Source organism: Colias croceus, chromosome 20, assembly GCF_905220415.1.
Source record: "Colias croceus chromosome 20, ilColCroc2.1".
NCBI lineage: Eukaryota > Metazoa > Arthropoda > Insecta > Lepidoptera > Pieridae > Colias > Colias croceus.
This window is the reverse complement of record NC_059556.1, coordinates 5163439-5185290: the sequence shown is the minus strand read 5'-3', so window position 1 is coordinate 5185290 and position 21852 is coordinate 5163439. Positions and strand designations below refer to the sequence as shown.

At 33.7% G+C, this 21852-nt stretch overlaps 3 protein-coding genes across 4 annotated transcripts; 2 read left to right on the top strand and 1 right to left on the bottom strand.

Annotated features, from left to right (window-relative positions):
* Positions 1 to 344: 344 nt before the first annotated feature.
* On the top strand, positions 345 to 3877 carry LOC123700627. Its single transcript, XM_045647869.1, has 4 exons — positions 345 to 739; positions 861 to 1009; positions 2655 to 2766; positions 3693 to 3877. Exons 1-4 carry the CDS (start codon positions 468 to 470, stop codon positions 3823 to 3825), a joined length of 666 nt encoding a protein of 221 aa, XP_045503825.1. The 5' UTR covers positions 345 to 467; the 3' UTR covers positions 3826 to 3877.
* On the bottom strand, positions 3150 to 16194 carry LOC123700626 (E3 ubiquitin-protein ligase Arkadia-like). Of its 2 annotated transcripts, XM_045647867.1 has the most exons (13): positions 16145 to 16194; positions 10633 to 10781; positions 9093 to 10558; positions 8626 to 8769; positions 8081 to 8262; positions 6624 to 6763; positions 6150 to 6235; positions 5923 to 6018; positions 5730 to 5779; positions 5332 to 5419; positions 4720 to 4919; positions 4169 to 4297; positions 3150 to 3726 (listed from the first exon to the last, which is right to left on the bottom strand). In XM_045647867.1, exons 2-12 carry the CDS (start codon positions 10754 to 10756, stop codon positions 4174 to 4176), a joined length of 2700 nt encoding a protein of 899 aa, XP_045503823.1. In that variant the 5' UTR covers positions 10757 to 10781; positions 16145 to 16194; the 3' UTR covers positions 3150 to 3726; positions 4169 to 4173. The 2 variants fall into 2 exon arrangements, with proteins under 2 accessions (XP_045503823.1, XP_045503824.1); XM_045647868.1 differs by lacking the exon at positions 16145 to 16194 and having other exon boundaries at positions 9093 to 10555; positions 10633 to 10999.
* A 752-nt stretch (positions 16195 to 16946) lies between these two features.
* Positions 16947 to 19953, top strand: LOC123700628 (putative riboflavin kinase). Its single transcript, XM_045647871.1, has 4 exons — positions 16947 to 16996; positions 18285 to 18418; positions 18521 to 18672; positions 19524 to 19953. Exons 2-4 carry the CDS (start codon positions 18334 to 18336, stop codon positions 19731 to 19733), a joined length of 447 nt encoding a protein of 148 aa, XP_045503827.1. The 5' UTR covers positions 16947 to 16996; positions 18285 to 18333; the 3' UTR covers positions 19734 to 19953.
* Positions 19954 to 21852: the final 1899 nt, after the last annotated feature.

Below are 21852 nucleotides of genomic sequence, written 5' to 3'. Positions count from 1 at the left end.
CTCAACACTGGACATTGGCGAAGTCCCTTTTTATTGGGTGGAGCGTGGGTGGAGCCATTAATTAAGAGAAGAAGAAGAAGAGTATTCTCAACAGATACAAAATGATTTTTTACTTTCCTTATTTAGAATATTGGATTTAGCTTCATGTGGAAAAATATATCGTACCATAGGTAAATAAAGAGAATATTGTGAAATAATGTTATTCGTTTAATACAATTATATAGTATATACACAATTAGAGCCATTTTATATACCTAGCTATCTGAGAGTACTAGGCTTTCCGTTGTCATAATATTATGTTTTTGGACATTAGTAATCTGTATTCTGTGTTAACAAATGACATTGACTTAAAAAATATGTCAAAATACACTCAATATTTACATTTTCATTAAAATTCAAAACATGGATTTAAATTAGATAAATATAAAATACCACTTAAATATTCAACAGCTAATACTACAATAGACATGTTTCGATACAAATTCTTGCACTTACTCAAATCTAGTTTGAAAATAAACAGTAGAAAAGTTTCGTGTAAAGCTCGCAGTATTGCACCGGTAACTTTTGCTATTTTAACTACAGTAAAATGTGAAGATAAGAAGCCAGAGTTCAAGGATTTTTTTAATGCAGAAAGCTTAGAACACGAGTTTTTAATAAAACAAGCGACAACTGTTAACGTAAATGCAGCGACGCAGCTACTGACTGTAACCTTAGTAGCAATTCAAGACACAAGTGAAAGGTTTGTTTGTAACTAATTAATATCATGATTAATTTATTACTCAAGCTTTTCTTTAAGCATTTTATTAAACAAATGTTGACACATTCAAGATATGTTACTAATATTAATACTTTCTTTGGAGGTTAAGAGAAGTGTTGTCTGAAGAAATTTGTCTTGTTAGACAAGCCCTAGAATGGGGGGAAGATAGCACACCTGCGCAACACTGGGATCAGCTTATTGCAGTCAGAGGAACTTTATGTGACCTCAATCATAATCTTAGAACACTATTTAGTAAGTTACTCAACATAGAGTTTTAAGTCATAAGATTGTTTAGTCTCTTTAAACATTTCTACCCTATGTACAAATTACTTTTTCTTATATATTTCCAATTAAATATTGTATTATACAAAAATAATTAATCATAGAAGAAATATTATTTTAAATCGAATTAGAGCGTTTTCACATTGTCCGGTCCGATATCGGATATCGGGCGCCGATAGCCGATATCCGATATCGGAGGCTAAGTAAAATGTATGATTTAGGTACCTGTCTTTCACATTGTCCGGTCCGATATCGGATATCGGAGCCAACACCGATATTCCCGTGAACTATCGGACGATAATGTTCAGTGTTACCAACTCAATTTTCGAAAAGGTAGTATACCAACAGCAAAAAAAGCACTAGTTTGTGTATTTTCAGTCATTTCTAGGCGCTAAATGTAAAAAAAAATCCTTTCATTTACTTTAAACCTTTTTATTAAGAAAAAAATCATTTAAGTATTTAAAGGCATTAAAAATACTATTTTTACGGGAGCTATTTTAATACCGTCCTATAATATACGGCAATTGGCTGAACTGAAGTAAACAAAAATATCTATATTTTTTTTTACGTCTCAAATATAATAAATACAACAAATAAAGTTTTTTATTATAGTTTGCCATGATGACCAGTGTTGCTAGACCTTATGATTTTTCGGGTGATCTACTGATTTTTCAAATAGGTACTAGCTTGGAAAGAAAGGGGTAGTTATAATATTTGTTAAATACTACCCAGAATATTTTAAGAAAGGAAAAGTAAATTTGCATATTATGTTAACGAGGTATCAAAATATACTGCACTTTCCAACATGTACAATAAATCAACAAAAATAGTATGACATATTTTAGAAGAAACTGACGAAATAGTTAATGTAGAAACAATTTTATGACATTCAAGAATTTATTACATTGCGGAATCTGTGACAACGAAGAATTAGTTTAGTTTAATTTATTTCGTTTAATATTTGCACACCCAGATATTAGGTAGAATGATGTACATTCTACCTATTATTTATAGGTATAATATATATATTATTATTAGCACTATAAAATTGTAATAACAGCACCTACATTTGTAAATGTAATTTGAATTTATATTTGCCAGTTTCGTCGCTTTAATACTGAGTTGAATTTTATTTTATTTTATTTGTTTATGAACATAACAGTCGTACATGATTTAATATAAAAAAGTTCTAAAATTCACTACGACCACACAACATGTTCTATTATTAAAAAAAGAAAAACAGCATATAAAAAAAACAAGCCTCACAATGAAATTGAATATTGAAACTAGATTCTGACTCTGCAGAGGGTACAAATCCAAACTCCGCAGTCAGCAGATTAAACCGGTTTGAAAAACATAGTTTATTTATTACTATTTATTTTATTTAAAATAAAGTTTATTTTTTGTAACATAAATGCATCCACTGTTTTTTTTTAATTCTCCATATATCTACTTTTCCAGTTTCTGGCAACACTCATGATATCGGGACGATATTATCGGATAATGTGAAAGGGCAAATTGTGTCCGATATCGGATATCGGCTATCGGCTTCCGATATCCGATATCGGACCGGACCATGTGAAAACGCTCTTACATTCCTTTTTTTAATTTTAAGGTTATATGGATTATGCAGAGAAATTAGCCACAGTTGCTGCTGAAATATCCTATTTGTCTGGTAATATAGCTGCTTCAGATGCAATATGTGAAAGAATTGACCATGCTAACAGGTAATGGTATACAAGTTTTACATTAAATACTACAATAAAAAATTACACATTGATAAATTTTTAAACTTGTCCCTAGAGTAGTTATAACTCTATAGTAATTCCATAGGTAGAAGTTAGTGACAATATTCTAGTACAAGAAAATATATTTATACAAGTTTACCTATTTACAGACAATTCACAATATAGTTAAATTTACAAAGCTATCTATGTAAACTTACAAAGTAGTCTTAAATTTTCCCTGGTGACCCTTAAAGTTATTTACCCTCTTTATTATTACTTTTAAAGTAAACAAAGTAATAATTTAATTAATTGCTGATAACAAATAATCCTTTGAATGATTAATTTATCTGATCAAAACCTCAAACAAAAAATAAAAGAAAATGTTAATTACAAAAAAAAGTTTATTAAAGCGTAATACATTTTCTTAAGAATCAGTAAATGTTGTTTATATATTTATATTTAACTAATAACATTCAGAACGCAATAACAGAACAATTTATACAACTTAAAATATTTTGAAGGTTGCAAGTCGAAAATCAGATAAATTCATTAATTACTCTTACAATGTAACTTTTATGCAGTGTTAAAATTATGTAAGAGAATGTACATTTACAAAATATAGTTTTTATTAAAATAAACACAACCTATCTTTATTCTGATTATAGACTTGCAAGTTTAATAACAACAGAAATCTTTTCATATCTCTTAATATTAGATTAAGAGCTAACACGCAAGAGCAACTTTTGTCTCCGCAACTATTTTGTATGGGGAGTTGCGTCGCTACGTGCGCGCACTTTCATACTAGCCCATAGGTGGGAGAGACAAAATAGTTGCGGAGACAAAGTTGCTCGTGAGCGCTAGTTCTAAGTAATTTACATGCTATATTCAATAAGTTAATTACATGCAGATAAATGTAATTGTTGTAGGTCTTGTAACAACCAGAAGAAGTTAACCCATGAGCTGCAACAAGAGAGTCTGGAGTTACAACAGCAAGCAATAATAAATGCACCAAATTTAGAAGATAAATTAAACCCAAAAGATACTTCTGAACTGAAATAAATAATAGATAGATATTATGTAAATAGAATTAAATAATTAAAACCTCTGAAAATGAATTTTTTTATTTTCTATATTAACTATGATTAATGAAAATATTATAATGATTGAAAAAACAACTTTTCACTGAAAAAGTTTTGATCAACTAAGATAAATTATAAAAACGAAAAACGAATAAAGACTTGCAAAAACTAGCTTTATAGGATTAAACAAACACAATCTTATCACAAAGAATGCATTATTACATATTGTATCTCTTATTAAATATCTGTTCTAATAGAACCAGGTTGTAACTTAAGTTATGCATGGTTGTGTGTATGAACTATTTAAACATCTTCATACATACCAAAGTTAGAATGTAGCATCTTTACTCAAATGGGTTTCAATATCGACTCTACATATTGGACAATGCTTGTTGGTACCCAGCCACTGATCGACACACTCCATGTGGAATAAGTGCATACACGGCAAGCGCCTGCAACAAATGAAATTGGATTCTTACTAACACATAAATACAAAGAATTTTTGAAGTGAAACTGAGGCTGGAAAAAAATTGTGTAACATTTTTTCGTTACGCGTGACATTTTTCCGTTACGCGCCATCTTTTTATCCCTACCACGCGTGATTCGACGTATTTCTGTAAAGTTGCATATAGTAAATTATTTTTTGAAAAATAAGGTCATAAAGAAGTTTCACTTCTTAGGTGTGTACGCTAGTACACGCACACATTTTTTAGATATATTTGGGCATATATATATATATATATTGCAAGTTGCACAGCAGGCTAGTCTCAATCGGTAATATCGCCGCAACAAGTGATATATGCCGCTTGTACACACCTGCAGTGCGAGTCCACCTTGGACACGGTTCTGCAGATTAACCAGAACAAGTACACACCTGCAGTGCGAGTCCACCTCGAACACGGACAGGCAGATGGTGCACTTCTCGTCCTGGTGGTGCGGCGCGGGGCGCGCGTACGCGTGCCGGTACGTGTTCCGCTCGATGACCGCGCGGGACGCGCCGCGCGACGCCCGCCGCGCCTCCGCTGCCTCCGCCACCTGGACCAGCGCGGCTGCCGCTAGGCCTGCACCGCCGCTCTGTACAAAACACGTTATTGCATTAATTATTTAGTAGTTATTTTATATAGAACATGGCAAGTTCTCCACTTGTACTAGCGCGGCTGCCGCTAAGCCTGCACCGCCGCTCTGTACAAAACACGTTATTACATTAATTATTTAGTAGTTATTTTATATAGAACATGGCGAATTCTGAAAAATAAATATTCTTATTGATACATGGACAAAAAAAAATTTACAAAAAAACAAATATTTGGCAAAATGAAGCATTAAATAAATGTGCAGTTGCTAAAAAAATCATTATGTCTGCACTTTTTAGTCATTATTTATTGCGTGTACGTAAAATAATAAACAAGAACTATAGAATGGATGATAAAAAAAATATAATTTGTAGACTTGAACAATCTTATTTATTAGAGGAAGAATAACTCACCACAACTGAAGGTTGGATTGATATGTGCAGGTGTGGCGGATGCATTTGCAGGTAGTGATGCATGTGGTGGTGTAGATGTTGTCCATCACTGTAATAATTATTACTTAATTTCTTTCAAATATATACTAACTCAAATTCGCCTACGATAAGGTCGTCAAAAGACGTCCGAGAGGCATGGTATATAACATTGATCCAAATTAACACCCTATTACGTGGCAGTAATGTTCAAAGTATGTTGTATACTCATTAGAAAACTCTGCCTAATAGCAGCTTTGGCAGAGTTTTGCTTCGGACAATTTTATAACAAGAAGTTTAGTCAAGTTTATCAATGAAGTTAATTAATGTTTCATTTTAGTATTCATATCGATTACATTTTTTACTTATTAAAGTGTACTTACATCACCAAAGGTGCGGGTTCCATATCGCGTTGCTCTAACTCGTCTGGAAACTAGAAAACATAACATATATTTTAGATATTACGATCTCTAAACTAAACTAAAACGTCTAAACATTAAAAAAAATTTTGTTCATAGCAATAATTTAAGAACCCAATTTCTATATTGTTACATTTTATTACGTAATGATACTTACGGCTAACATAGGCGCAGGCCTAGGAACATAAGAAGGCGGCATCGAAGATATTAACTCCGGGTTTAGATTGCCCATCAAACTGCGGCGTTGCAACTCCTAAAAATATAATTGAATGATAAAAATTTATATAATATTTAACGATTCACAGTTTTATTTATACAACACATTATCATGATTAATGTTTATACTATTCATGAAGTAACAAAAAATAATTATGATCAACTCACAAGTGTATGCTGTTGGCGATGCCAGAGTCTCGCGTGGACCAAGTATGGCGGCGCAGTGGGCATAGCCTCGCAGCGACGGTCACTTACTGCAAGTAAAGGTAAAAAAGAAACATTATTTTCTCCTATTTTTTTTTATGGTTGGCTTTTGGTACCTTCCTCTGCTAGAATAAATTTTAAAGCCTTAAAGATTTGAGTTTTAATGCAAAAAAAGAAAATCATCATGGCCACGATCTTTACAATATTTACGTTATTATAAAACGAGAGTAGTTCTGAAACAGTTTTATGTGAGATCCATTTTATAATTTGTAACAATAAAACCTGCATTCTAAAACAAAAACAGGATCATAAAAATCGTATCATTAACTTAATCATCCACCAATACACAAAAAATGTAAACAGTCTAATAACTAACTGAATAACCATCCTCCTTTTTTAAAAGTCGGTTAAATAAGATAAAGGTGTATGTATACTCACGGTGCGCTAGCGGCGGCACCATGTGCTGCGTGTGCGCCGCGTGCGGGTGGTGCGCCGAGTGCGCGGGGTGCGCGTGCGCGTGCGCGTGGTGCGGCTGCGGCGCGCAGCAGCAACCGCGGCACGGCATCATGCAGCGCACCCTGTATATGTAGCGACATTGTGTTATTACCATAGTCATTGTGTAGGTGTTAGTTTAAGGAAAACATTAAATTAAAAAACTTCATAAAATTATATCAATTTTATATTGAAGTTATTCTCGATAATATTTGTTTTGTATTACAGCTAATGTACATCTGTTGTTGATTACAACCGATAAGTCATGGGCCTTCCAGATGAATGCATATTCAAGGAACAATTCATAATTTCTCATGAAGTCATTACATGAGTACATGAAGTACATATTTAAGGTAAACATTGCATGTGCATTAATGAAATGCTCTGGAAAATGACGCGTGGTCTTAGTAAAAGAATGGAAAACTTCTATATTTTATGTGCAACAAAAATAATGTAAGTATGTAATAAATTTTTTTTTATAATATACCCAATAACATAAAAAAAAAAAAAATATATAAAAATACTCACAACATTCTTTCAAGCGATATGCTTACATCATAATTCAAGTCAATATAAAACATTTTAGTGGCTCTTTATTAAAAGTTAAATATTCACATTTTAATACTTCACAGAAATGGAAAAAATTATTCCAATTTATTGGCTTGAAAATTCACAATATTCATGTGAATACTTTAATCTAAATGCAATATACCGTAGCAATCAATATTATCCCCGCTGAATTAGTTTCATGTGCGAGTGGTTGCCACATAAACCATGCATAATTAAACACCAACAACAATGTTATTATAAGCATATACTACATACCTAATACACAGTAATGACACATATAAGTATTCGAATGCAAATTAATTTATAAATAGTGCTTTTTTTTCAGAATAATAAAAAATCTAAAAAAGAAGAACTGAATTTAATTTCTGTCATTTGCAAATTTTAGGGAGTAAACATGGAATTGCAATAATTATTGAATATAAAAAACAATTGTTAAACACAAAAATATTTCATATCAATCGCTTCCTACCCGCGGCTTCGCCCGCGTAGCGAAAAGAAATTCCTATGAGAATGATATGCTTCACCGTGATCTAGTAGTGGCAAGGATATAGTCAGTATTTAAGGGGCCAGCTAGCGGTATTTTTTTTTTTTTTGGACAGCAAACGAGCAGACGCGTCGCCTGGTGTTAAGCGATACACGCCGCCCATAAGCATCCACTCCACTGGGAAGTGGATGTGTTGCTGTCCTCAAAGGGATTTTGAAGGAGTTAGGTAGAAGGGGCGAGGATGGGAGGGAATGAGGATAGGGAAGGAGAGGATGGGTAGGGGATGGGAAGGGATTTGGGCCTCCGGTATAAATGTAAGATGACAAGGTGTCTCAGTAGCATAACATACCTCGTCCTCACCAAGTGCGCGTGGCACGGCACGGGCGCGGTGTGGCAGAGCGGCGGGTCGCGGTGCGGCACCGACTCGAACAGCGGCCGCGGGGAGCGCACCGACCCCACCGTGGCCGTCGTGCTGCTGTCGTCCTGGCTCTCGCTGCGGTTCGGCGAACTGGTTAAGTCTATTACTTCCCGCTGGAAAAGTTGATTATGAATACACTTTTTTAGTGAATAATTTGATTACTAATTATTGGTTGGTGAAAATCTTATGGCTTCACATCTCCAACATGTTATAATATCTTAAGATTTTAAATAGTACACTCACATCCATGAAGTGAAAGCTAACTTCTTTTCACTTCTATGAACTGAAAACAAACTTCTTGACTTAACCGATTGAATTACCCTCTCAATCACAATGACTGATTACTTTTTTTGTACAGGGGAATGAGGCGAAAGAAATTACAACAAAATGATTGTAACTATAACATTGAATATTGAATTTGAATTACAATTGTAACTCATATTTATCTTGCAACATAACTGTAACAAAACACTTACATCTCTTTGTTCTTCCCCCAATACTTGAACATCATCATCTGAACTGGAGTCTGAGACCCAATCAAGTTGCAAGTCAGGTGCAGATAGCACTCCACTAGCATTACCTCCAGGGACATTTCTTCCCCCAGAAGTTTCTTGACGCTCCTGCAGTATTGAAAAATTATTTTAAAATGATAATTCTAATTTATGGTATAACAGAAATTCTAATTTAAGGTGGATGAAAACTAAATGGTGTCGTCATAACTTATCAATGACTAGCTGTGCCCCGCAGTTTTACCCGCAGTGCTCCGCTCTTGTTGGTCTTAGCCTGATGATATAAAGCCTTCCTCGATAATTGGGCTATCTAACAGTGAAAGAATTTTTCAAATCGGACCAGTAGTTATTGAGATTTGCGCATTCAAACAAAAAAACTCTTCAGCTTCATTATATTAGTATAGATAATATAATAAGGTTATAAAAAAAAATACCTGGTTCTGGGTAGCTGTAGAGCTCACAGTCTGTGCCACACTTCTTCCAGAACTAGTGCCTGGTTGAGGTGACTGTTCCTTCACTCTCCTGTCTCCTCCACCATCAACACAACACTGATTCTCATGTGCCTCTGTTTTCACAGTCACATTACTTTCATTCACTCTCTCACTGTCCCTATTGGGTTCTACTTTTACGATGGGATGTTCAACATTTTCTCTTTTAATATTAGCTACATTTGAAGATGAACCAGCACCCATATTTTGAACAGATGAAGCTTCCACTTTAATATTCACTGGCTGAAGCCCAGGCTCTTCTTTAACAGTTGACGAGCCAGGTACAGAGTTGTTGTGAGGAAACTGAAAATTTCTATGGTGATGATGGTGATGGTGGTGGTGATGATGGTGAGATCCATTGTGAAAATTGAAATAATTAGGATTTGACCCACTTAATGTTCTTGTAGGTTGAGAATTTGTATACTTGTGACTACATGTACAATTATGGTTAGTGCTAGATGCTACAGGGTTCTCTTGTTTAATTTGTGTGTAAACATTGTGACATTTGTGTTGAGATCCTGTTGCTTGTTGCTGGTTAGGCATTCGTCTTGAAGTATTTTCTGGCTGTCGGCCAGTTTCTGTACTTGTTGCTACAGTCTCAGAACTCTCAACTGGCTCTGTTTTGATATCAACACGTGAACTAGTAGCCCGACTACAGCCAGCAGTTTGCGATGCATCATTGGTACTTTGCTTAGGACCCAAACCACTTTCACACTGTTTCTTCCTTGGAACAGACATTGTTTCTTCTTCCTCAGAACTCACTTCAATTAAATTAGAAATCACTTCATTTTCTTTTGATTGTCTTCTCCTAGGTGAAATATTTAACTTTCTGCTAGGTCTTTCCAAGTGATTATAATAAGATTGTTCTTGTCTATTTTCAAGAATATTGTTAAACATGTTGCTCATTGCTGGTGGCAAAGGCTCATAGCGCACACGGGGTATGCTGGGATCTGACACTTGTGGTGCATTTGATGCAACTGTATAATTTAAAGGTGATATTGTGGTGTTTGTGTAAGGTGCAACTACATAATCTCCTGTTGGTGGTACACCAGGATAACGCACATAAGGGTAATAATATCCATTATCATGTATTATTGGTTTAGGCATATATCCCATAGTTTGTGTGTGATTGTCGCTATCAAGATTATCTCCTGCATAATCAAAAGTGCTAGAACTATCTGGGAGTGGATGATATTCTTGTGGCACAGGTGTTCTAGATGACACTGGGTAGGACAGTGCAGCATTTACTTCATAAGGCTGGCTCACGGATGTAGAATTTGCACAGCTTGTTGATATCAATTTGCGTTTATTGATATTAGTCGTGTTTTGTTCCGTTACACCGTCAGATGATGCAGGTAATAGTTCTACATCATCATCACTTTCAGCAAACAAAGTCTCACATTCCATTTCTTCTGAAATAATTAAAATGTTAAGTTAAAATATGTTTGAAATTTAGTTTGACATAAGTGTACATCATTCAAATTACCATTTCGATGTGTACTATCCGATGATTCTGATGTATTTACTGTATCCAGAATGGCTGCCAGCGAAGAAGGGCCAGGAATATCCCATGCAGAGATTGGTTCACCTTCGTTTCTTTTTTCACTCATGTTTCCACAAATTTTAGGTCGAATACTGTTCAAAATTATTAATAAACTAAATGTTTGTCAATAACACATTTTTATATTACTCACGTATATTCTACATTTCTGTTACTATAACTAAAAGGTTATTGTATAAGGCCAATATTTTGTTATAAACATTTGTATTTACTTCAAAGGCAAATATTGAAGGAAAATAAATATAGTGCGACATTACGACAAAATAAAATTTATCTTTTTGTCAGGAATAGTTACAGACTACAGATAAATAAAATAATGATTTCCGTATTTTTAATCTGTTTGTATACGTCTTGGTCGTGGCCATATCGTAGATTTGCTCATTTCATGAAATGATCGGATCAATGATATGAAATCGTTTCTCGATATGGCCAACTAAACGCGCGGTTTTGTCATGAAATTATCAAAATTATTTGATCATATCGTAAAATAGTTACATTAATTATTGGTAGAGGCCCTGCAAGCGCTGTGTTTATGTAATAAGATGGCGACCGCTGGCGAAACTTTAATTATTCGCAGTTAAAAACTTCATAATTCGTTTAATTACAATACGAAGAAAGTCATAGCAAAAAAATTACGAAGAAGAGGTTCGAGTACTGTGCAAAATGCGGATATCTTATACTTATTGAATAAAAAATGCGTCTAAAATCCTTTATATAACTAAATATATTTATATATCCTTCATTGAGATAATATTAATATGGAGACGATACCGCCTACATCACTTATGTTCCACTCAACATACGTCATGTGGCGTAACTGCACTCAGTCGCTTGCTCGCTCATTGGCGCGAACGTCACGCTCATTTTTTATTTGTTTTAAAGTGAAACGCATCAAATATGCCTACGTGTGTGTTACGATATTGCACAAATAATACAAAGAATACGGAAAAGTGCAAAGGAATAACTTTTCATCAGTTTAGTAACTAGATAATAATTTTTAAAACTTAGTTAGAGCATAATTTTTGGCGGGCGACATTTTGTCATAGATTAAAAATTTAAGATATGACATTGGGCATGAAATAAGTGTTGTTAGTAATAATTGCTGGCGTATATTTTTATAGTATAAAATAATAATTTTACATATTTAGAAAAGCATAGACTGGTTGTTAATTGAAAAAAGGTGAAATCATGAAATATGAAAATCAATTACTCAATCACCAATTTTTTTTTGTTAATTTATTTTAATCAAGTTTTTAATTGATATTGTATAAGCTACTGACTTGAACGTATAATTGAATTATTATTTATTTATCTGCACTAATATTATAAAGAGGAAAACTTTGTTTGTTTGTTTGATTGTAATTAATAGGCTCATAAACTACTGGACCGATTTTGATGAAAGGAGAATGCCCATTTTTGGTACTGGTTTTTCTCATGCATCAAGACAACAATACTATTAAAAAAAATCTCGGCAATTTAGAGGCCTTCTTACCATCGGAAAATATATTTTGAACAGGGAATGTTTTGTAAAATAAATAATAATGTAAAATAATTTTGTAAATTTTGTCTAATAAGACATGTAATTGTTTAGATCCGTTATTATAGATTTAGTGTCCATTACCGGTTACCTACCACGGTAACCAAGCGGTAACTTATTACATTTACTATGGTAAATAGCTAAATGTATTAATATCGATTATAGTTTTCATTGAATTACAAAAAAAATCAATTAACATAAAATCACTCTTTAAGGTATTGTTTATACACTGTAGGTTGTTTTAACAAAGATAGTGAAGTAAAATAATATAAATATGTATATATAAAAAAAAATATTATTATGACATAGCTTGGTAGGTAACCAGTTATTTCTTATTTGTTTCTTTCTTCGAATATGTAGTGAAAAAATGATTCAAACAACAACAACAACATGTAACCCAATTAAAACTCAATTGGCATTTTTTAAGTATATATTTAGGTTTTCTTGAAATCCGTCCCGGAAGATTTCTGGTGCCTACCTACACTAGCCGATGAACAGATAGACTTTGTCTGAAAGCATAAGCTCTACGCATAGATTAAAATATATGTTAATCGAAAAATAACCTTTGGACGATAAAATGTTACCTAAATCACACATAAACCTAACTAAATCGGGGTTATTTAAGTTTTGAGGTTATTTCACATTTTTCTCAATATCTTGAAAACCCCTGTTTTTATCACAAAAAAATCAATTGTTAAAAATCTTTTGAATATCGAAGAACCCTCCAAAACCACTCTGGCATTGACGCAACACTGTACTGTGGTCCATACTTTCATGGGCATTCTTCTTTGGCACAGACAATCTTAAGACCCTGAGAAAGAACATAGGCTACTTTTTATTGCGAAATATGTGCCACGGGCGAAGCCGGGGCGGACCGCTAGTTCAGAGATAAGTAATTAATATTTTTTCTATTCAAGGTTTCCATGTCTGGGCCGTGAAGAAAGGGAAAAATTATTTTTTTTCTAAAAAAGGCTCAATTTGTAAGGAATAAAACTTCCCATAGCCCTGACTGAACCTAAAACGTCACTATTTACATCATCCTATATTATATGCCAGATATTGTTAGCCCCGCGTAGTAAAGTCAGTTTATACCTAAAATAAATATTAAGTAAGTACAAAGAAAATTTCAAGTCAACGTGCATGTAAGGAGTGGCACCCAATAAAATAGACAGAATAAAACAAAGTGTCGCCTCTATAGCGGTGAGTCAGTGACATCGCATAATCTATGACTGTCTAGCCGTCATTCGCGCGCCCCGCGCCGCCGCGCTTGGCGCACAGATTTTGTTCGTGGTGTCTGCTCCATATTAATATTATCTCAATGATATCCTTCAATGTTATTATAATTGTTTCTTTTTAAAAAGCGATTCGCTTCTGGCACTGGGCGGCCGCTGCCGCGGCACGCTTGCTTTGCTCGCTCGGCTCGCCTAACCTAACTGTTTTCTATTGCAAAAACTATTCGCTTCTGGCATTCGCCGGTCGCTACCGCGGCACTAACTTAAATGACAATAAACAAGTTCTTAAAATATTCTGAATTTGTTAATGTTTTATGGACTCTCTATATTTTATACGATCTGGCCAAATGTGGATGACCAAATCGTGAAACGTTGACGATTTAACGATCTGATTTACCTAACTATGTTGTCCATTTCATGAAATGCGACCATTTCGTGAAATGATCAATCATTTCATGAAATGAGCCTACGATATGGCCACGACCTTAGCCACGACTTATACACTAAATGAAATGTAATTCAAATGTTTGTTTTTTTTATATATTCTACCAAACGTAGGAAAGCTAAATTCATAATATTATTATGATTTATTTTTTATAAAACATTTAATAATGATTAATATATTGTATGAAATAACAAGCGAGGCCGGGTTAAATATTAGTTTGAATGTAATAAGAATGTACTGCGATTCTATACAGCTACCTTATTGATGTAGGTAGTTGATAACAAAACGCAGCAAGTCAATGACTATTAAATAAATGAGGGTAGTTGGGTCAAACGTCGTATAAACAACATCCAAGCCCGTAGGCACGATTCGTAAATCGTACGAATGCGCGTATTTCCAAACTATACAAGGCCAGCAGGCAACGGTGTGAAACTAATCACGTATAGTTTGGAAATAACTTTTTTACAAAGCTCTTCCAATCTATACAACAGCAGTACGCAAATACTCGCGTATACTTTGTAGTGAAGTAATTAAGAATAGCGTTCCAAAACATACAGCGCCAGTACGCATGCGGACTAATCGTGTAAGTTTCGGAGTAAGCGCGGCGTCTTTCCATTGCTCGCGTTTATATTATTATTTATTGTATTTCTGTTTTAAATCAATTATTACCTAATAATATTTTAATTCCATATTTTACTGAATCAATAATAAACAGGGAGGATAAAAGTAGATAGATAGAGTCTGGCCAGCAAAAGCTGAACCCAGTGTTTTTTGTAGCGGCCACACTATGGAATGTCATCATGGCGTTTCTGTGTAGTTAGTTGTCAGTTTTGTTGAAAACGGTTCAAATCATTTACTTTAATAATGTTTAAATCCTGCTGTGTTGTGTACCTAATGTACCTATATACTATGATCACCTTTATGAATATCAAAAGTATTAAAATGTTTTTTTCCTACTAAAGCCGATGTTACCAGGTCCATATTTTTTAAATTTGCCGCCCTTTACTGGGTTCCGCCTTGGCTGGCCAGACTCTATAGCTCAGTACAAGTCTATGATTACCTATATATATTTTATTATTTCGTTCAAGTGTTAGTAGTGCAGTATATTAAGTTATATTATTGCGTACTGATCGTGTATAGTTTGGAATGAAGACGCAAGCAGCCGCGTTACAAAGTATACGCGATCAGTACCCAAAATGCGTGTATATATTCTAATCACAGACTTAAAAACAGAATTACAATATATACATGAGCAGTTTCATATGGTTGCGTTCTGGCTATGTATAGTTTGGAAACACGCTACGAATGCGCCACGATTCAAAGGAAAGTGGCATTAATATTACAGTATTCGACAACTATAATTTGACAGGAAATAGTGACAACTATTCATCCACAAAATTATTTTAAATCAAAAGTTACGTCTAACACGGCCATACTGACAATCGCACGTCCTCGTACGTTTTTTCTCGTATTACAACACTACAGTAGTTTCATCTCGGGATTACACAACCATCGGGTTGGACTAAAGCAAAGGGGGCGCAGGACTTAAAAAAAATGTGATGGAGTTGGTGTCATTATAACACCTATTTATTATTGTTTTATCGTAAAGATTACGCTAATACAAGCATGTTTATAGTAACAACTTTTCTCTAAAATCAAAAATGGCCGAGATATTCGCCCAATATTATTACACGTAGGTAACTAATCAATAGTTACGTTAGGTTAGGTTTAGGTTAGGTTAGCCGTTAGGTTAGGTTAGGTTTCTTAAAAAAAAAACTACGCAGAAATAGTAATGAATGAATGAATAGTAAAAAAATATAACAAAACTATACAGACGTTGGATCAAAAATTTTCTAAGTCCTTACTTTGCGCCCCCTTTGCTTTAGGCGGACCTCATGGGAACAACACCTACTCATTTGTGACATAGGCACAACGTTCGCATAACACAAATGAAGGCTCAACTACCCCGGAACGCAGGGCGCAGTCCGGATAGCACACACAATTCCTTCGATGAACTACATTCCCGTTACAATAATCCACGCAACAAATTTTTACTTCACACAACGCACGAAAAAACACAAACGCCAGTATGCCGTTACAGAACTACGTAAACTTAAAACATATTTAAAAAGTATGGGCTAGAATTCTATCTCGCTTCTGATGTATTTATGAAATAATACGCGAGGCCAAATATTAGTTTGAATGTAATAAGAATGTACTTACTGCGATTCTACACAGCTACCTTCGCGTCCGCGTTAAGATGCCCTTCTGGCTAACATTGAGAAACACCACAAAAAAAAACAGCTGCCTAATTGATGTAGGTAGTTTATAACAAAACGCAGCAAGTCAACGACTATTAACTAAGTGAGGGTAGTTGCGTCAAACGTCGTAAAACAACGTCCGAGCCCGTAGTCTCTGACTAATATATAGTTATCTGTGGCCCTAGGTACGATTCGTAATTAAAGCAGGCTACTCACGATTCAATTTCAGTAACAATCTGTTGACACAATCTGCAGTGAGCTGATAGATTGTGTCGTGAATAGTATAGTTGAGGGCACGTTGGGGGCGTAACCCAACATGTTGCGTATTGGATCGGCGCGAAAGCAACCAGACAAATTGTCTCAGCAGATTGTGTGCGTGTTGAAACGTAAGTATTGTGATTGCTCCAATCTCGGCTCAATCGCGCTGCGCAGTAATCGCAAAATGGCGGTTTTGAGATAAACGCGGGAAAGACATTTTTACATATTTGAGGAAGATGTTTATATTTTATAGTCGTTTATACTTTATAGCCCTTGAAATCTATCAATAAAATTGGAAAAAATACAAGCTTTACAAAAAAAATTATCTTATATTTCATAAATTAGTATATCCATTAATAATGCGTATTATTGCGTTGAGGTTTAGCATCAGGCCAGGCATCAACGTGACGTGCACACGTTGTGGCAAGCAATCGCGGAATGAAATTGTGTCATCAGATTGAGGGTTGGATGAATCGTGAGTAGAGAACGCTCAATCGCGACTGCAACAAATTGTTTCAGCAGATTGTTGGTTGTGTTGAACCGTGAGTAGGGCCTTTAATCGTACGAATGCGTCGCGGTTCAAAGGAAAGTGGCATTCTATTATAATATAGTATTCGTCAGTTATGTTTTGACAGGAAATAGTGATAACTATTCATCCACAAAATAAAGTTACATACAAGTAGAGTAATACATACGGAAAGTTACATACATCAAACAATATCATGTAATTTTATTTTTTATTTTTACAATTCAAGTCACTTTGTCGCAGTACTCTATATTACTTGCTCTGTTGTCGCAGTACGTCTACATTTCAGCCGCGGCTACATAGCCGTCTCCAAAAACAGAACTTTTTTATTGTTTTAGGTCAGCTTTTTTTATTTTATATTAAGAGGAAAGTAGGTAGCTAATACTTAAAGGCCCTACTCACGGTTCAACACAACCAACAATCTGCTGAAACAATTTGTTGCAGTCGCGATTGAGCGTTCTCTACTCACGATTCATCCAACCCTCAATCTGATGACACAATTTCATTCCGCGATTGCTTGCCACAACGTGTGCACGTCACGTTGATGCCTGGCCTGATGCTAAACCTCAACGCAATAATACGCATTATTAATGGATAATATACTAATTTATGAAATATAAGATAATTATCTTTGTAAAGCTTGTACTTTTTCCAATTTTATTGATAGATTTCAAGGGCTATAAAGTATAAACGGCTATAAAATATAAACATCTTCCTCAAATATGTAAAAATGTCTTTCCCGCGTTTATCTCAAAACCGCCATTTTGCGATTACTGCGCAGCGCGATTGAGCCGAGATTGGAGCAATCACAATACTCACGTTTCAACACGCACACAATCTGCTGAGACAATTTGTCTGGTTGCTTCCGCGCCGATCCAATACGCAACATATTGGGTTACGCCACAGGTTACGCCCCCAACGTGCCCTCAACTATACTATTGACGACACAATCTGTCAGCTCACTGCAGATTGTGTCAACAGATTGTTACTGAAATTGAATCGTGAGTAGCCTGCTTTAGTCTGTGCTCTAGACCTCTAATCAACATGACGGCGCTCTATGAATTCGAATTTGGATTGACGTTTGACATTTTTGATCTACAGAATTTGTCATTTGATAAGAGCCAATTACCTACCAATACCAATTGAAAATTACAATGATAAATCCTGATAAAGTTATGTAGGTATCTCAAGTTATTTGAAGTTCGTTACTAGTTTCTTCATTAGTCTGTTTTAGTAGTGAGTGGAAGAGAGATGTGAAACATCTAATAAAAATCTAAAGTAATAATAAAAACGACTTTACCAAATCAATTCTCCAATCTAAGAAACTTAATTGGTTTTAACTGTGAAGGCCAATTTTTACTATTACAATGTTCTCATATTTGCCTTTATTTTTAAAAGGTGAAGTTGTGAAAGGTTTCGGGAGAGGATCAAAAGATTTAGGGTGCCCTACAGGTATACATTTTTTTAAACTTTTCTCTGTATGATGTGATTTTTAGCCATAATTTTATAATTAGGATAACGTTAAGACAATATAAATAAAAAAAATTGTTTTAGCTAATTATGCCCGTGAAGTGACACAATCTTTACCTGATAATTTAAAACCTGGTGTGTACTATGGATGGGCCCAGGTGGACCATCAGGATGTCCACAAAATGGTAGTCAATATTGGCTGGTGTCCATTTTACCAGAACAAAGAAATGTCGGTTGTAAGTAGAAAGCATAATGTTACATTTTTGTAGTAACGTTATTAATAATTTTTAATAAATGACTATAAAATCATAAATTTACGAAAAGTTATCAAAGCCCAATTAATTTAATTAAAAAAAAGATAGGTAATGTAGGTATGTATTCACAATTATGGTCAACTGTCATAATTCATATTGAAATTATCTCTAAATAAAATGATAGTGCATAATATATTGTACAGTTCATAATCCACTTATCAAGATTATTATAACTAACTGAATGACTACTATAAACATGAACCAATTATAATAATATTATCATCATTTGATGTAACTAAGTATTTGTAAATATTAATAATAAAAAAACTCACATTGCCTTTTATTTATACAAAAGTAAACTTATAAGAACTTACTCACCTATTAATATGATTATTTAGAATTCATTATTATGCATGAGATTTTATTAGTGAGAATAATTTCTATGTGAAATATATATTCCCACATGTAGAACAAGGTTATTACTTTAAATTATAATAATAATTGAAACTTTGAATAAGAATTTTAAATAATATTAATACATATATTATATGATAATGAATTTCTATGATAATAAAAAGATATATGAAGGGCTATGATTTTTATATATAAATTCATTCAAATACTTAAAAAACAAAATTTACATAAGTATATTGTTGTCTTATTATTTATATGCTACTTCAGCAATAAAATGGTACTGGTTTAGATAAAATGGTTCAGACTATTTGCATTTGTTATCTGTATAGTGTCTCATATCAAAATAAGTATCTACATAAATAAGCCAAGATTAGTTATTTGTTCAACAATGTGTCCAATAATTATAACTTTACTTTCAGGAAACACATATTATTCATCAATTTGAAAATGATTTCTATGGATCCTTGTTAAAAATTTGCATAGCAGGATATTTGAGACCTGAAATGAATTTCAAGTCACTAGATGAATTAATAACGGCCATCAAACAAGACATAGACAATGCTAGTAATAAATTGGATTTACCGGATTCAATTTCATTGAAAGCTCATAATTTTTTCACATGTGATTAATTTATTAGGTATATGATATTCACAAAGACAAATTAATGCGAATTATTACTTGTAAGTAAATAAATATTGTTAAAAATTAGATAAAATGTAATTGATATTGTATATTACCTAATAAATAGTTAAATGGTGCAATATTGCAATGAATTCCATATTGTTATTATATTTTTATAAAACTAATATTATATTGATGAATAAAGAGTTAACATTGTTATAAAAATTATTTTAAAAAACCTTTAATTTAATAATTTTCTTCTAAATGGCTTTTAGCTCCTTTTAATGCAAATGGACATTCCCAAACACAAACATACAGGGTTATGAGTCATTCTTTCTTCATTGCTATAGACTATAATGCTAATAATAGTTTAGACTCTAAACTATTATTAGCATTATAGTCTAACAAAACTAGAGAATTCCACTTAAAATTCATTTATATCTCAATGAATGGATATGTTACTGATAAAATAATAATTATGAAAAAAAAGAGATCAATATAAAATTAATAAGAATGATGATAATTTGCTCTAAAAATAATAAACATACCTACCTATTATCATGCTATTATGTAGGTACCATGGATATAAAATCAATTCGATATACTAATCCATAAGAACAGCTATGAAATAATAATTATTGTACACAAAGGTGAATGATAATTGTAAGCATAAGTATTTACGTAGTTACTTGTAATAAATTATTTACTTACACTACTTAGGTATCCAAAGTTCAAAATGTCACTCCATGCATATGAATGCGTGCTGCGTGAATCGAGAAAATGAGAGTAGCAACGTAGGACAATTTATTAATTTATGAGCAAACGTACAGAAAAGATAACAGCTATTCGAATTTTTTTTTAGTTTTATTATTGATTCTTGCATTCAGCAAGACATTCAAAATCTTTCTCTGAATAATTCAAAAAATTGCGCCGCTCGATCCATTTCCCGCGCTAGAATTTTAGCTTCCCATTGGTCACGCTCCAGACCAATAAGCGCTCTTAGCGGGAAACATAGTAAAGGTGCATTTACACATTCGCGTTAATAACGAATTAGCATAATTTAAACAAACAGTGCACTGGCTATTCGCTTTGTGTTAAGACCGGTTTTTTGGACGAATGGAAGGCATGACGAATTTGTGAGCAGTAGTTCGGCTCCACCACTATAAGTATACAAATGTTTCATCGAGTCACGATTCACGAGGCGAATAACGATCACGTAGGTATGTATAAATGCACCTTAAAATCGGTTAAAGTAGTCGTGTCGGGTAGCTTCAGCTAGATTTTTAATATTATTTCAAACAATGTTTCAAACATATTTTAATGCGGCCGTCGCAGGTATGTACCAGATTTCCAATAAAAAAAGAATTATCGAAATCGGTTCACGCAGTCTGAATATCTGAGGTATTACAAACAAAAATAACTGTCGAAATAAGCTCCTCCTTTTTCTGAAGTTGGTTAACTATTAATAATAACAGTGAATTTTTGACAAACATATTTTACACTTTTTTTACCCAGACTTTGTCAGGAGGGTAATGTTTCTCAAGCGTATGTATATTTTCTTTAGCACGCCTTACAGCGTCCACCGTTGGTTGTTATCATAAGAATAAGGGGTTTGAAACTTTTTGTATGGACGCTGGCATATCGACCCGCCGCCATTTTGATTTTTTTTCAAAATCGCGGCGCACGATTAAAGTGGTATGTATGGATAGAGGACACATATACGAACAAAAAATGTCTCATAACATAGTACCCTAAAGCGTCACATTACCGAGATATTTGGAGGTAAATATTCACTTATGAGTACGACAAACACTAAAAATAGACTTATTACGTGTCTATATGCATAATATTATCTCCAAATAATCACTCCCAGGTAGATTATTATTATTACAGGAAGAAAGTAGGTATTCATTACATTACTTACATTTTTATGTAATGTATGTATGTTTTTATGTAATGAATTTACCTACTTTCTTCCAATAAACTGTTATTTACCTCCAAATATCTCGGTAATGTGACGCTTTAGGGTGCTATGTTATTAGACATTTTTTGTTCGTCTATGTATCCTCTATCCATACATACCACTTTAATCGTGTGCCGCGATTTTGAAAAAAAATCAAAATGGCG

Coding starts and splice junctions, on each gene's coding strand:
- LOC123700626 (XM_045647867.1), bottom strand. CDS start 10,756: ATGAGTGAAAAAAGAAACGAAGGTGAACCAATCTCTGCATGGGATATT. Junction 10,559..10,632: donor GGATAGTACACATCGAAATG/GTAATTTGAATG, acceptor TAATTATTTCAG/AAGAAATGGAATGTGAGACT. Junction 4,920..5,331: donor CAATCCAACCTTCAGTTGTG/GTGAGTTATTCT, acceptor TGTTTTGTACAG/AGCGGCGGTGCAGGCCTAGC.
- LOC123700627 (XM_045647869.1), top strand. CDS start 468: ATGTTTCGATACAAATTCTTGCACTTACTCAAATCTAGTTTGAAAATA. Junction 1,010..2,654: donor TAATCTTAGAACACTATTTA/GTAAGTTACTCA, acceptor TTTAATTTTAAG/GTTATATGGATTATGCAGAG. Junction 2,767..3,692: donor AGAATTGACCATGCTAACAG/GTAATGGTATAC, acceptor TAATTGTTGTAG/GTCTTGTAACAACCAGAAGA.
- LOC123700628 (XM_045647871.1), top strand. CDS start 18,334: ATGTTCTCATATTTGCCTTTATTTTTAAAAGGTGAAGTTGTGAAAGGT. Junction 18,419..18,520: donor AGATTTAGGGTGCCCTACAG/GTATACATTTTT, acceptor AAATTGTTTTAG/CTAATTATGCCCGTGAAGTG. Junction 18,673..19,523: donor AGAACAAAGAAATGTCGGTT/GTAAGTAGAAAG, acceptor CTTTACTTTCAG/GAAACACATATTATTCATCA.